The 16,497-nt window shown below is 34.6% G+C and overlaps 1 protein-coding gene across 2 annotated transcripts in view; it reads right to left on the bottom strand.

Annotated features, from left to right (window-relative positions):
• The window catches only part of VPS35L (VPS35 endosomal protein sorting factor like), a 55,679-nt gene that overhangs the window by 21,413 nt on the left and 17,769 nt on the right, over positions 1-16,497 (bottom strand). For both annotated transcript variants that reach the window (XM_082772846.1, XM_082772847.1), the window contains exons 14-26: positions 16,297-16,419; positions 15,004-15,050; positions 12,960-13,071; positions 12,605-12,721; positions 12,208-12,261; positions 11,733-11,813; positions 10,863-10,925; positions 9,762-9,847; positions 7,917-7,997; positions 5,218-5,281; positions 3,293-3,391; positions 2,355-2,432; positions 1,444-1,558 (exon numbers count right to left, since the gene is read on the bottom strand). In XM_082772846.1, the coding sequence (XP_082628972.1) occupies positions 1,444-1,558; positions 2,355-2,432; positions 3,293-3,391; positions 5,218-5,281; positions 7,917-7,997; positions 9,762-9,847; positions 10,863-10,925; positions 11,733-11,813; positions 12,208-12,261; positions 12,605-12,721; positions 12,960-13,071; positions 15,004-15,050; positions 16,297-16,419 (1,120 nt within the window). The remainder of the gene's footprint in view (positions 1-1,443; positions 1,559-2,354; positions 2,433-3,292; positions 3,392-5,217; positions 5,282-7,916; positions 7,998-9,761; positions 9,848-10,862; positions 10,926-11,732; positions 11,814-12,207; positions 12,262-12,604; positions 12,722-12,959; positions 13,072-15,003; positions 15,051-16,296; positions 16,420-16,497) is intronic.

Below are 16,497 nucleotides of genomic sequence, written 5' to 3'. Positions count from 1 at the left end.
AAGAATGCCCAGTTGACCTCTGCTTCAGTAACCATAAATATTCAGACGTGGCAGAGCAGCACAATATTATCTGGCCCACCATACCCCAGTGAGGCAAGGCAAGCACAAACTCACAGCCAGGTGAGCCATCAAGCATACAAAAGGGACAGCCTGATAGGAAAAATGCAAACTCCAAATATCAAAATTGCCTGTGCACAATGTCAAATCCAGGTGGCTCAGAATCAGATCAACTGTTACTTGTAAAACATATACAGATATTTATTTGCACACACAGAGTTCACTCTGAATTTTGAATATTCATTGCAGGAGCCCTAGCAACAACAACAAAACACAGTAGCAGTAAGAGTAGAATGAAACAAGTGCAGAACACACAAGGACAGTAAAGATGTAGTGGTCATAGGTTAAAATCATCACAGCAAAGATGTTTTTAATTGTCTCATAAAGAAGCATAGAGCTAAAACACAGAATTAATAGCCACAACAAAGGATGTTGCAAAGTAATCCTGTGTGTTATTTTCACCATTACATTGAAAAAAATATATAAAAAAGCATTTACCATTGGAAAGGACACATTTCAAGTTGATGTTAGAATTGCAAAACAAAGTAGAAAGACAACATTTTGAAAAGGAAAATAGAGATACTGGAAACAGTTAAAGGTAGGAGAAGACTTTCAGAATAGGTAACTGTCTCTCATTTGCAATATGAACAGGAACAAGATCATATTGAAACAGTGATACATACGTAGTGCTCATACTGTTGTCAGAGTAGCTTAGTTTTTTCCCCAAATCACCTTTTGTCAGAATTTCAAATTACTTAGGACTGAACAAACAGGATGGCCAAAAACCGTACTCAGGCCCTGTTTCAGCCAATAATTCAGATCAAATAAAGAAAATACCTTTTTCATTCTTCACATTATCTGGTATTACTTCTTCATTTCCCTCTGATACAGGGCATATCTTTAGCTGAGTGTTTATCACTTCTGTGCTTTGATAGCAAGTTTTAGTATCATTAACCTAAGTTTTAAATCTTTTCAATCTCTTTCCATGATTTTATCAGCCTGTGCACTACTACACAGATTAACTAGTTTCTTCTTTGACAGTTTGGTTAAAGCACATTATTTGCTATTAGAGTGCTTGGACAATTATGCAGGAGAAAAAAAATATGTTTCCATAATTTTAAAATTATTTAATTTTGGACAACCTGCCTCACATCCACAACTATGTTAAATAGTGTCAGCTGTCTTATTTACTCAACCCAATTAGTGTTGAAATTGAAGAGTTGCTTTAATATTATAAGTTTTCACTTTAACAGTGCTTAAAAAAAGGGCTGTATTTTAATTACATAATAAATATACTTATATGACTTATGTTTTCAACCAAGTTACTATTCACAGCTAGAAATACTTCTGAAATCGAAAACCTTTAAGTAAATTAACTCGTCTTACCTTGTGAAAGGCACTGATTTGCCAGAGCAACCTGTCCAGAGTGTAGATACAGATTAAGGCGTGTGAAGATACTGCTCAGAGATGGAATTGTAATAAAGCAAAAGGCAACACAAGCCTAAAGCAAATAAAGTAATAAAAAATGAACAAAATTCCTTACTTGGAGTTACAGCAGTCATTACTGATTATATACCTGATTAGGAAACAAAATCTGTAAATGAGTTTATGGAAAGACTTTCCCTAAACAGCTAGTATTATGTTAAGTCCAAAATCAGCAACTTCAATTTTCTCTTTACTACTTCAATAATTATACTTACTATTAATGTTATTACTAATAGATTAGGTCCAATCTGTGACTCTAGCTCTAACAGTCCCTCTGAAGTAACCAGCATGTAGCTCATGACCAAAACCTAACTAGCAAAGCAGTTAGGTCTGGTCCTCAGCGACAAGTTGTGTATCAAACAGGTCACAGCACTGGCACTGTGTACATTTGGGAGGAAGGAGATCTAGCACAACATGCTGCTGATGTAAACCTATTGGAGCAGCCCAAACATATAGATGGAATAAGGGGCTCCCAGGCATACAGAACCTGGCCAATGTCACCTTAGCTATTTTCTGTCCAGAACATCATATGCAAGTGCTGTCAATGAAAATCCATTCATTAACCATAGCATATGCAAACTCCTTCACAGTACGTGAAGATGAAATTCATCTTAGTTGACATGTTTCAGGCAAGAAGATGTGAATCCAAAGAACTTGAATAGCCTGTGTGCGTTTCAAAGCTCATATGACAGTAACTGCAGAGACTTAGAAGCATGAAAATCAAAAGGAGCACTTATCATAGAATGACTTAGTTTAGAAGGGACCTTATCTGCTTAGAAGGCAGGCTCAAAGTTTATTGGACTCAGACCTACCCTGACAAATGCAGCAGTCTTTCTGGAATGATTTCCTTTCATCACCTTTCTTGTTTCCATTGCTAGTTGGTTCACAGACTACACACGCACACATACCAAAAAAAAAAAAAAAAGAAACAAAAACAACAAAAGCAGAACATTAAGAAAAATGCACAGATTTATTAGGTCAGTTGCAAATAAACTGCACATTTTACTGCGTGCATTTAGAGAACAGAAACTGTCAAAAGGAACCCATATATGGTGTTCCCACTGTATTATTTAGTTTTTACTTCCTCTTCACTTTGAGAATTCCAGTGACTGTTCCTTAAAACAAATGTGATTCTGAAGGTTTGTCAAGGTAGAGTTGTTGATTTATTCAAGCATTTAGATCATCCCTTGTTTCCCAGCTAAAGTGCTCTCTCATCATCGCCTTCCTAATATAGAAATCACCATTTCTAGCAAACTCATTTAGTAAAAAACAAAAACAAAACAGGATTTAAAAGGATATACGATTTATCATATCATACAAAGGAATCAGATGCAGCAAGTGCTCACCTGTCATGTGACTCGATACAGAAAAGCAATTAAGCTTCCCAATCACAGCAGGATTCTGACTATGTCTGCAGACCAGAGACAGTCTAATCTCTCCTAGATGGAGGATTATAGAAGAGAGAACCCAAATTCCGAATACATAAAAGTACTATTTATTTTATTGGCCATGAAATCTCTCCCAAGATAGCTAATTTTCTTTGTTGCAATGATACCATGCATCTGAATTTCAGAGTCAAGCAAGAACTTCAGAGAATTTGGGGTGATAAAAATGAGAGACAAGATCAAAGCCTACTTTTAAAACACCTGATATAAAGACTTCAAACACTGCACAATAATCTGGGCAGGGAATGAGAGAACTGCAAATATAACCCTAAGTATTAAGATAATGTAGATAAACTATAGCTTACATGAATCAACTGGACTAGAACAGGCTCCAGATTGCAAAACATTGATCTGGCTTCAACATAGAAACTCAGCTGTTGTTCAAAGTCACGGCCAAATGAAACCTATAGAAGAAACAAAAATACATTTTACCATTGTACAAGCATTTAACTGCTTTCCAATACTTAAACCTGAAGGTTTTGCTGATTTTTTTTTTGTTCACATTCCACATGGTCTACTTAATAAAACAAATACTTATCAAAAATCAAAATTTATCTCCTAGATTTGTGAAAAGTAGTTTCAAAATTAGCAGAATTCATGATACTATGGAACTAGGAACATAGGGTTAGTATAGACTATACAAAAAACAAAACAAAACAAAAAAACAGAAATAAATCAGTGAATCTGTATTCAGATGTCTAATTCCCAGTCATTACAGGGCCTCAAAAAAAAAAAAAAAAGATCATTTTTGTAACTAGGCATACCAGTAAGAAAAGAGTTTTTTTCCTCAAGTTTATTTAATAAATGTTTATATCGTATGGCAAAAGCCTGTAGCCTTGCACGCTGCCAGGAAAGAAAAGTCAAAAACAGCCCTTGTGTGAGAACGCCCTACTTCCAACCCTTCAGATTTCAAAACTGAGCACTGTCAGCTAGAGTGTCTCAGCTGTCAATCAAAAGCCTAGCAAGAGAAACAGTCTCCAGGCAGTCTACATTTATGGATTCAAATGGATCACTTTTTTTCTAATAAGAGTAATGGTTGCATTATTCCTCATTTCTCAAGTCGCATGTGAAAGAATTTTCCTTTTAATTCTGTAAAAACTTGTGTTTCGTCCATCCAGTGAAAGATCAAAGGATCTGCACCAGATTGTGTTGTGTTACAGACAATCTTGTGTTACAGACCTAACTGCCTTGCCTTTCTTATATTTGTGCAACTGCTGATTCTCTAGCCCTAGTCTTAAGAAAACTTCTCTAGAAATATAACATTTTTCACTAAAAAGCCTGGCTGTAAGAATGACTTACAACTACTTTTCTCTCCATATCTTAACATAGGCTTGTTTAAAAATTGTACCATTTTGCTGCTCTGGGATTCTTGTCCCTCCACTCTTCCCCCCAGACTGTAAAGCCACATCAAATATTATTCAATGTGTGAACTCCTCTTAAAGAAAATTGTACATTATATTGCATATAACCCTTAATAAAGAAAAAAAAATATATTAAAAACATTCTATTATATAGCTAAATATGAAAACTGAAGAGAAAGCAACCATCTAGAGATAAATTCATAGAATTACAACAAAGAATAAAGGGGACAAGTAGAGACAAAGCCTGTCAGCTATTACTGTACAAAAGAAAAGCAAGATTGAAAAGACATGGTTATAGAATGAGAAGAGCCACAACAAAAGCTTACAAACATCTCCCTAGAACAACCTGACATCTCAAACACAAGGCACAGGAACAAAAGATTTTACAGGGATTAGTAGGAGGGAAGGGTTAAAAATTAATTTCAAGTCAACTGGAGTTTTAGCGGGACTACTGATTTAATGATAGAAATTATCTCATTTGTAAATGAGATAAATGGTCTCATTGAGGGATGGGTAGTGGGATTTCACAAAAGCATGATCTCTCTGAGGCTGTAATATAAAGACTAATTACTGCTTAGCTTTTAAATACTTAGTGTGTTTTACATGAGATTAAAAAAATAGCAGAAAAATTAAATATACACATACAGTTTAAACTAGCATACTGCACCATGCCAGCTTCGCCACTGTATATTTCTTTCAACACTCACATACTTATGTCACTAAAATGCGCTGGTTGGGGTTTTCAACAGTCTTTGGCAAGTCACGTACCATCTCTAATTTAGTTACATAGGCACCTGTTTCTCATGGGGAACTCATGAAAATCCAAGTGGTAAGGTACTCGCCAACAGTTGCATACAATTGTTACTCACCATTTTTATGAATCCATTTATCAAAGATGCTAACATTCTTTTCTCATCCTCAAGTGTCAGTGCACTATAACAGATAATGTATATGTCAGATTTCTGAATATTTCTTAACTATTTATCTGTAAATGTTCAAATGATACATGCTAATTTATGCAATTTTATGTCTCTATAAATTATTTATTGAATACTAAGACCACTAGTCTCATAATTTTAGTTATAGAATGAGAATAATTTTAATATACATATCTTCAAGTCAGCCATGCACCAAACTAAATTCTTAAATTTAAGAATTGTAAAAATTGCTAAGTCTTTAGATTTTACAGAAGCTTAGATTCAGCATGAACAGAAGCTAGCTAAGCTAGAGTTCTTAATTGCAGCAAGCAAGAAAGTGGCTTCATTCTTGTGTTACAACATGAGAACTTGAGTAGGAACTGATTATAAAATCCTAAAGAAATTAGTAAAGCCATTTTTAGGAGAAAAATCATCCTGTTAATGGGGAACAGCTTTTAATATGCACGTTAAATAGTATATAATAATCAATGTGTTTATTTTAGAAAAAATATATATATTTTTTAATATGTAACCGGGTTAGTCATTTAAGAATTCTCTTTAACATCACCTTGTTACTAAAATATCAAAAAGGCAGCACTGTTAGAACTTCTTAAACTGATACATAAAAACAAGATTCATTTTACAATTATCAGTGATACCTATTCTGTACGAAGTCTAAATCTTATTTGAAACAAATTTACATCACATGAAAATGCAGTAAGTCAAATTTGTTTCACTGAAGATGGATAAGTAAAAAGATAAATAACAATTAACTAATACAATTTAATCTTTCTACTATTATGTAGTTGGCTCCAGATTTGAACTTTAGTGTAGCAATTACCATTTTCCTAGCTTAGACACCAGATGGGAAGAGGACAATAGTTTTATTATACAAATTCAGTAAAGGAAGAAAGAAAATCTCAGCATGATTAGCTCATTAGGGCACTGCCAATCAAGAGAGTCAACTGATGGGCTCTGAGAGGCTCAGAAGAGTTGTAATGGGATCTCCAGGTCAATTATAGGTTTCCAATTCAATTTTGAATCATACCACTGCCAGTCTAAAGGCTGTCACCCTCCAACAGCTGTTATTGGGTTAATGAGCCCTACACAATGGGCTGGGAATTTCCTGAACCAGCATGCAAGAATAGATGCAGGGGTTACTTTAACGTAGTAAGAATTATGATGATTTGCCAATAAAAGATGAAAGACAGAACCCAGCAAATTATGTACATCATCTTGTCTCAGCTAAAAGAGCTGCTGGTTTAAGGAATTGTAAGGAGCTCCAAAACCCAGCAAAATTGTTTTGGCAAAATGTCAGAGGAAGTACCAAATATGGCTTGCCATATACTGCCTAATTTTTTTAATAAGTTGTTTTAGCTTCAATACATTCTTCTATTTAAAAGGTTGAAGAGGCTTTTACTGCAACATACAGAAATGCAGTGTTCTAACACAAAATAAAGCACTCAAACAGGTATAAATTGAAATTGCATGCCAAACCTGACTTTGTAATTGACAATAAATCTTGCACTCATGGCATATCAAGGCTGAGAAAGTTACAAGTTCCTTTGAAGTGCCTGCCATACTAAGAGGCTCTGGGTTCAAACCAGAAAGTGTGCGTGCGGGGTAGTTCTTGCTCTTAAGATATAAAGATTTCACACTGGTAATTGTGACTCTTTTTTCAGTCAGATGCAGATTTCTGTGTGATTTTTGCAAAACAATTTTTTTTTTGTTAGTTGTTTTAACAACCTACTAACCACATTTGTTTTCCACATTACACAGAAGTTTTTGAAATTTGATTCACAAGTATCTGGCTCATATTCTAAGACACTCTACTTGAAACTATTACAAAAATGGAACAAAACTGAACTATTGTCACAGTCCAAAGTTTGGCGTACAAACCCCCTTTTTTTCTATTTATAGCTTTTAAATAAATATTAGCTGAAATTACAGGTAGACTGTCAAGTCACAATTGCTGAGAACCTGGCATATCACAAGGCATCTGGCACAGAAAAAAAAAATGGCCCTGACCTTTACACACCTGCCATTCAAACATGGGGTTTGCAACACGGCACAAAGTAGATCCCTAACCTCAGCACTCAAAATTAAGGGGAAAAGGGAAGAGGAGAATTCAGGGGAAAAAACTATTCAAAAGCTTCTCCCTTGTTTTAGGTTCCTTTACTGATGTTTCTAGAAGTCTTTCAGCTGTACTTTTAAAGATTTCACACCCCTTGGTAATGGCTGAAAGCAGGGCATAAATGTATAAATTAAATATGGCAATCTGTGCTTTAATAGGTACATATTCATTAAAGCTCATAAAGTCTCTTATTCGCTATAACTCAAAGATGACACCAGTTTCATTCCCAGAAATATATTTTTTAAATGTAGTTTTTAGTGTCTTTGCTTTACTAACAACCTCTACAAAACTGCTGCTACTTCCCTTTTAAAATTCTGTTTCAGTATTCCATATAAGCACTAATTTCGGAACAAATACTATGTGCTACCACTTCACCACACAGCTCTTCCCTCACCACTAATTGGATTAATGTCTTAATCCACCATGAAACAAACAGTCTCAGAAGTGTGAAACTGTACACCAAGCAGCCAAACTTTGCATAAATGATAGTTATTAATATGAGTAAAGTTAATCTTACTTCACAGAGTCATGCATTGTCTTGCAGATATGCAGAAGAGCATTGAGTATAACAGGATCCTTTGTAGATTCCTGCTGATGCCTGTAAAATGTTTTAGAAAAAGTGATGAAAAATCCCGCACTGTCAAAATGAAAAACAATGAATAGCACACCCACTGAACGAGTAATTCCTACCAGCAATGCTGTAAGACACTAACAATCTACAGAAGTTTTATATTCCTTTTTTTCTAGCCTTCAGGAATTCAAAGATCACATGGTTAACAAACATAGAGTTCCAATTAAAACCAGTCAAGAAATTTTACCTTAATACATGGAGGTTTACTGCCAAGCCATGGAATCTAACTTGTTAAGGGACACAACAAGCTAGACGTGATAAGTTGAATCAATCTAAGAATGTCAAAACAAAACATTCCTAGATCTACCAAAAAATATAGTTTCTCAGCTATTGATGAACAGACAGGATGGATAAGTGTCATGCTTAAGTCCAGAGGTACAAGTGCACTACTAAGATGAGAAGACTCAGTGGGGGATCTCATCAAAATATATGCATACAACCACCAAACCCAAAAGCATAGCTAAACATTTAGACAAACGGAGTAGATGCATAACATGGCAGTCAAGTGCCTGTGCTCGCTTATTTGGTACCTTGGTGGTAGAAAGTAACACCTAAGTATAAGTACTTGTTTTCCATACACAAAAAAGGCTCTTTGGATACCTAGTATTAAAAGCTTTTCAACTTAGGTGCTTGAAGAGGAACATCAAAAATGTGTAAAACTCAGGAGGAGGTTTCCCTCTTTTTGACTAGAACCGTTTATCGCAAATTTAAACTTCTACCACATGGAAGACAGGACTGAAGGAATCAATGACCAGTGTGTCTGTTCATATACTGAGCATTTAACCCCCTAAAGAACCTGCACAGCATTTGACATTCTCTGTGCCTTTTCTGCTATTTAAAGCAATTTTTGATTGTACTTCTCACAGTTGAATGCTGCAGGTTTTTGCTAAAAGGCTATTTCCTTATAAAGTTTCTGCTAACGAAAACTTGATCATCTACTGAGACTGTGTTACACCAGTTCTATGTAGGGCAGAAAATGATTGTCTTCATATTTCCCAAACTTACAAATGATGGAAAAAAAAACAAACAAAAACACACAACACAGAAAAAAAGAATACTTGGAATGTACAAAGATGCTTTTTTTTTTTTTTTTTTTTTAAAAAAAGTAGAACTCAATTCAGTGTGAGAGATTGGATCACTGTAATTCAGCATCTGCCTGCAATTTTGTTATTTAAAAACAAAAAGGTGATAAAGAATATTTTTTTTTCAAAATTAATTGAAGAAGACCGCTTGACTTTTACAATATTTGAAGATGAAGTCTCATCTTTGAAATTCATTTTCAACTGGGGAAATAACCATTTTTTCTATATAATGGAGCTTGTAACAACAGTCTGTCTCTCCTCTCCTCTTCTTCTGTTACTCCAAGGTAATAATTCTGCACTGTGATATCAGATGAAATACAAAAACGTTTCATGGACTACCTAAAGTGATAAATTGATAAAGGCTCAGGGGACAACTGATCTGTTAGTCAATAGTAAGTCAGCATCGATGCATTACTTCAATTTCAGCTTTCATTGTGAACAGTTAAGGAGTCAATCAATAGATCAACAAAACAGACACCTGTGGGTTTTTTGTTTGTTTGTTTTGTTTTTCCTTCTCCACAGACTGGAACATCCTCAACAAGCTATGTGGACTAAACTAAACACTGGCTCAGTCCATCTTCCCAAACAATCTTTCAATCCATTGCCCAGATTCTCCAGAGTGCATTTAATCTGAATAATCTCCACTTACTTAATAAAAGATTCCATAATGCACTTGCAAACCTCCACTCTCACATTCTCCTTCTGGAACATATCCAGAAATGGCAAGAATTTCTCCTGGAAGTACAAATACATAAACAAGTAAAATTAGTTATTTTTACAAACACATTAAAAGAATAAATATTTTGGATAAGTTTTATAATCATGGCTGTTTTATTGAAAATAATTTTAATCTTTTTTTTTTTTTTTTTTAAGACAGTAACTTATCTTGAAGAACCATCTTTCCATTCCATGAAAGAGGAAACAAATGGCAAAGCACTGATGGCTGAAAGGTTTTACCAGTTTACTGATTGGAGCAATCCAAAACAAAATACAAAACCATTTGAACCAAATGTTGTAAATTATTAAAAAGCAGTCATACACTTGAAACAGCTTAACATCACTTGAAATTCAGACATCTATGGAAAAAAATGTTAGTTATTAAAACAGGTCACATGTTTTCCATTGTGGATGTATCCACGGCAACTTATGAAGGTCCAGGACATTTGCATTTTCTTTAAAGACATGGGCTGAGGTTGTTCAGACACTGAGATATTTAGTTTGGATATTGTCTCAAAAATATAGCGAAGGTAAGTTTTTCAGAATTATCTAAGTAACTTGTGAACAAGACTTGACTCCAAAGCCACAGTCAGTCTTCAGTTTTATTCTTCAGCTGGTTTCAGCAATTTGATACCTGCTGTCTTCTTTCCTTTCCCTACCTCTTATGCATTCTCTTACCTAATTTTCAGTTTGTTTCAATAACAAACTTAAACCCCATAATAGAACATAGAAACAGTTATCAGCAATTACACAAACACATACACAAATAAATGGTATTTTATTTCCCACTGATTGTCTCTTATGCTGTAACAACAAAGTGTAGAAAATTGGAAAAGTGAAATGAGAATAATGAACATTGAGGTATTAAGCAGCATAGAGCTTCCAAGATGTTTCTGCACTTATCTACTTGATAAAAAGTCCTCTTGCTGTGCTAATTTGAAAACAACTTAGATATGCAAGTCAGGTTAGCTGTCTTGCAAAAACAGTGGAAAATAGTTCCTCCTAAAATTTTATTAAGCATAGCATTACTTACCACTGAAAAAAGCAGAGAGAAATCATAGATATAGGTAATAACTTTCTGAATAATTGACTGCAGCTAAAAAGAAAAAGAAGGAAAAAAAAGGAAAATGATTGTAATACAAGTTACATTAAAACTACCTAAACCAGAGCATATTCTTCTCTGATAACTTATAGAAAACAGGTTTGGAAGACACTTCAAGTGTTCGTTGATGCCACTTCTTTTCCCCTAAGCAGGATCAACTACAGCTATGCTATTCCTAGCAGATGTTTTTCCAGCATACTCTTCAGAACTCATAAGAAGTGAGAGGATGACCAGCCTACCCAGGCTTTATTTGTTCTTTACTTTCTATAGTTAGGAAGATTTTTCTGTTTTATAATCTGCATCCTCTCCAGTTCGACTGACTAAAACAAGAAGTACAGTTTGTTAAATTTACTTTTGTAAGCAGTTTTTCTACTCTCCAAGTAACCACAAAACATTTCTAGAACCTCTACAACTAATTGGTATCTCACCTGACATACAGTCTCAAGAACTGGACACTAAAATCCACTGAAGTAGACATAGATTTATCATTATTTATGTTTTACTTCTGTTCTCACAGCCTGCCATGATTGCTGATTTTCTTCAGTAGAATAATATTGTTGACTTGAGAATTAGATATTGCTACTTCTAAATACATAAATCATTGTTTTAACCTTTTTTCCTGGACTGAGAGAGAAAAAGAGTAACAAACCACAACATCATATTGTTCAAAAAAGCTTCCCAAATCATAGACAGCCTTTAAAAATAATTATACTATTTTAAGAGACATCAGAAATGTTTAAGAATTAGTTTGATCTAAGAAAATGCACAGATTTTACAGATTTGGAAAAATAGGTTCTTTACCTGTGGGTAAGCATCTTCAAACGCTCTATCAGGAGTCATGTGTTTGATAATATCAGCCAAAACTGTATTGACTTCTCGCTTCTGTACAGCGAAAAATAGGAGTTACAAAATACAGTAACAAAATCAGCACGTAAATCATCAGATAATTTATTCCCACTTGCCAAAGCATCAGCTTTCTACACAACTCCAGTTAAGCAAGGAATTTTAGCTATAGTTCCAGTAAATCGTTACTTAAACTAGTCCAATAAAAGGTAAGAAATACCATGCAGGGTTTGAGGGCAAGAAAGACTGCTTCAAAGCCACATGCTTCGTCCCTATTCATCTTTCATTAAAGGAAATGCATTTTTTGTACACTAAAGAAGTCCTAGAGACATCTTAAATACTCATAGCTTTTCCATTTTTAATACCGTTACTAATACAGGCACTTCGTCTGCATCAGAAAACCTTCAGAGGAAGCAAAGTAATTATCACTTACCTTAAAATGTCTGCATGTATACTCCACCCACACTTCAGCACAGTTGATATAATCCTAGAAATACACATCTCTAATGACTACCAATATTTACAGGAAAGAAATACATGTGCAAAAATTACACTTAAAGTAATTACTCCTGAAGTATGATTCATGCAGACCTAAAGATTTAGCACTAATGACAAACTTCCACAACTGCACTGCTTGTTTGTAAGCAGAGGTCAGAAAAGCAGGGATTATATAAACATATTACCAGGTATCATATTTTTTTTTTTTTTTGGCAATTTTACATATCTAGAAAACGTAAATCATGCCATGCAAAATATACAGCTTGCTGAACAATGGCTACAATTTTACCCTGAACAAAGGATCAGTAGTGAAACAACTGTCAATAACTCACCTGTGGGTTCTTCAGCTTTGTTATAACCTTCCAGGCTTCATTTAATATTTGAAGGCGATCATTTTCAGGAGGATCAGCCAATGCCAAGTTTAATCCCAAAGAGCGAAAGAGGAGGTGCTGAAATATAATAAGAAATTTTAAATTTAAAGCAGAAAATGCATGTTCGTTCAACACTCCTCTAGTAGGCAGAGTATGCAGAAAGATTGTTTGAATCCCCTTTATTTAAATAACATGCAATTTATGTAGGCAACTAGTATAAATAGTGTACAGATAAGAAAGTAAAAGAAAAGATAGAAGTAGATCATAACTCAGCCAGACAAAAAATAAGTGTTATAAATTACCCGAGAAAAGTTACCTTTGGGAATCCAGATTCATCACATTCTTTAATCATGCCAATGAAGTCCATAGACCTTGCAGCAATAAACTCTGCTCTGAAGGCTGACATTACTGAATTCAACAGCAGAGCACTACAATGAACATAAGACAAATCAATACAGTTCAACAGCAATGAGAAGTTCTTGAAACCCATTCTCCTTTTTGACTACAGTACTTGGGCAGTACAGTATTCTTGGGCAGGGCAAAACTCTAATTTAAACTTTTTCTCACTGAATTAAAAAAAAAGTATGCATTATAAAAGTGAGTTTTCTAGTGGCAGCACTGTTAGGATTAAAAAAAAATCCAAACAGCAATTATACAGTAGTTGGCAGTGATATATTTAGATATTTAAAACAAACTGTTTAGACTCATGTTTGTATTACTATTGATCCAAACTTAAATGGAAGATTCAACTCATTACTGTAAAACCCACTTTACTGATACTACTGTGCAAATATAAGAAACACAATCTGCTATCATTCAAAAAGGCAATTCCTTTGGGCAAACTCAGACACAAGTTAGCACAGAAGCTGTCTCACAATCCAAGCAACGCTGTGTCCTTCACTATTCTGAAGCAGACGCTCTGAATTTGAGGCAGTTTACCTTGAGGGAAATTGTACAGAGCACTTAAAATAGCCCAGAAACCCTTCTGTTTTTGACTGAGCATTAGCGGTCCCATTGCAATCTGACTAGAATTTGCATTTTTTTTTCATTAGACAAGTACTTTGAGTTCACCAGGTATATGCTTTGCAATATAGACAAGCAGGCTGTCACTTTTCACTTAGATGGCTGCAACATGGTTCTCGGAACATACTGAGATTATTTAAAGATTTATGAACTGATGTGACTTGCTTTGTGGTATTTTGACAGCCGTAAGAAGACACAAAACCACAGAACTCCATTTTAAAGAAAACTATCACACTTTATAGACCATCTCAACTGGATTATTCAATTTTCCAATAAGAGACATCCCAAAAACATTTAATTGGAAAAAAAAAAAAAAAAAACACCTCATTATACTCATCATTCTGTGCTTCCTTCAAAGAGCAAATGATCACAAAGATGAGACACCTGGCCCATCTTTGGAACAGGATGCTAACAATTGATTTAAAGATGTGTTCCACAAAACAAATCAACACCTATACCAAATAATTAATACAGCAGAATATGTGGATGATTTTTGTGTGGATGTTACACACAAAATAAACTCAAACTCACACGCTCCCACAAAGTAGTCTTTCCTTCATTTTTAAAATCACACTTTTACCCCAGTCCTTAGTTCAGTCACAGAATGCTAATGCTGGCAATTCCCCCTCTTTCAGTGATTAACATAATTTAGTTCCTCAGCCACTGCACAACTAGACTGTACAAAGCATACCCAAAAAAAAAAAAAAAAATTAACTGAAAACTTTCATAGAACTCTGCCTACCTACCAAGTAAAATGAACAGAGATTAGCTCATGAGCAGGCCAAATCACATTCACATAACTCAGAAAGCACATCCAAAACTCTCAATCTTCCTGAATTATTCACTTAATGTGATTAGCCTGCACACAGACTTCAAGGAGACATTTGGGTACTAATTTTAGTTTCGAAAAAAGCAGTCATCTAAATATTCTTCCAAAGGTGCCAGCTGCTTTACAACTTCCCCTCCAAAATGAATGTATGGGCTAACTGTAACCAGGGGAGACAAGGGGGAAGGAAAGGAAGAAAATCAGAGAAAAATGAAGCATAACCAGGAATCAGAGACACGGCTGATATAGAACACATTATGCATCCTAAACTTTGGCTTAGGAGACAGCAACCGAGTTAAATTAATTTAACTTTTGCTCTACAAGTAATCTGCCATCCTTTAGAATTCATCTCTGGAAAATAGACATTCATAATTATGATTTAGTAAGCTATAGGAAGAACAAAAGCTACACTGTGCATCCAAGATATGTTTTCAAAATGGAGAGAGTTTTATTACAGAGACTCATGGGCACTCATTACAGACTCACATCTTCTGCATTACATGATACTTACTTGTTCCCCAGTTTTTTGCATCTCTCCATCATCTCAGTAAGCAGAACCTGTAAGAATTACTTACTAAAATTAGTAAGATTTCATAAATAAATTCAGCTTTAATCACTGTAGTAAAATCTACTAAAAGCTGTTTTAATTACCAACCCAACTCATTCCAATAATCCTGTCTTATCCTGTATTTACAGCACAAGAAAACAACAGTGTACTACAACATAAAACACATCTACTGGAATGAGTACAGTGACATTTTAATCAAAACCACTATTTTATGGAAGTCAAATTTGCAACCCTTCAGCTGTGCTATTTCTCAAAATGATTTCTATTTGCCACCAAGGTCAATTACCTCTGGCAAAAGAGGTGACTATTACAAACTCTCTACCGTGGAATGCAGAACAGACTGACTTAAGACTAAAATAGCCTCTTGACTATGTTAAACAATTACGAAGCTACAGTTTACTCAAATCATTTTTATATCTGCATGACAGAAGAAACTAATGAATTCAGGAAATAAAAATTAAACTACCTAAAGGACAGCAAGAAACAAACAGACATACTGCCTATGAATTTAAAGTGGTCTAGTTTGGGCTTTGGGGAAAAAAAACATTCTTCCTGTACAAAAGAGAAAAGCAAGCAGTAAGATCCAGCCCCTTTATACTAACTTGTACACTCGCATAAGTACTGACAGATTTTTTATTTTTCATTTTAAAAAGAAGGGTTAGAGAAAGGATAGAAAGAGATTTCAATATTTGATACCACTGAGATACGTAAGTTTTTCTTCCTCAGCTGCTTAAGCATTGTATGATAAGGGTTGTTTTTTTTATATATATATATATATATATATATATATATATATATATTGTAATTCTAAAAAAATCTATATTATCATTCCAAAAGCAAAAACTCAAATCTGAATATTGTAGCAGTAAAAAATTGAGCAGTCAAATTGAAATTACTGTTGGTATTTTAAGTTGAGTCACTTACGATTCAACACATTTTGCCACAGAATTCTGCAATTTATAATAAAAGGCACTTATGTTGCCTAAACTTCAGTTTCATATTAAATACTTATACTTCTGCATTGGACACCTTCTCCAAGAATTTGTAGCACAAAATACATGGTGTTTACATCAGATGCTTTCAGTGTCCTTAAGTTTTACGAAGCATTGCTTCACTTCTTGCACTATGCAGTTAAACAGCGGGGAAAAACGTAGGATGAGTTTATCAACTCTTTAATAAAACTAGTTCTCTACTGTAACACTGCCATTAGTACCAAGCATTAGCACACTTACTTACCTCAGGAGCACGGTATGCAATACACTGTAAAATCCAGTCTATAGCAGGAGAGTATAGAGTCAAATACAAAGGAATTTCCACACACTGCACTATCAGCTGATTCTGAACTGTGTCCCCATGAATCTGTTGAAATAAAACAAACAAACAACAACAACAAACACATTGCAGTGAAGTTGGTACTTAATCAGAATTATGACAAAT

This window comes from Aythya marila (assembly GCF_965140915.1).
Source record: "Aythya marila genome assembly, chromosome: 15".
NCBI classification, from domain to species: Eukaryota; Metazoa; Chordata; class Aves; order Anseriformes; family Anatidae; genus Aythya; species Aythya marila.
This window is presented reverse-complemented; position numbering and strand designations above follow the sequence as displayed.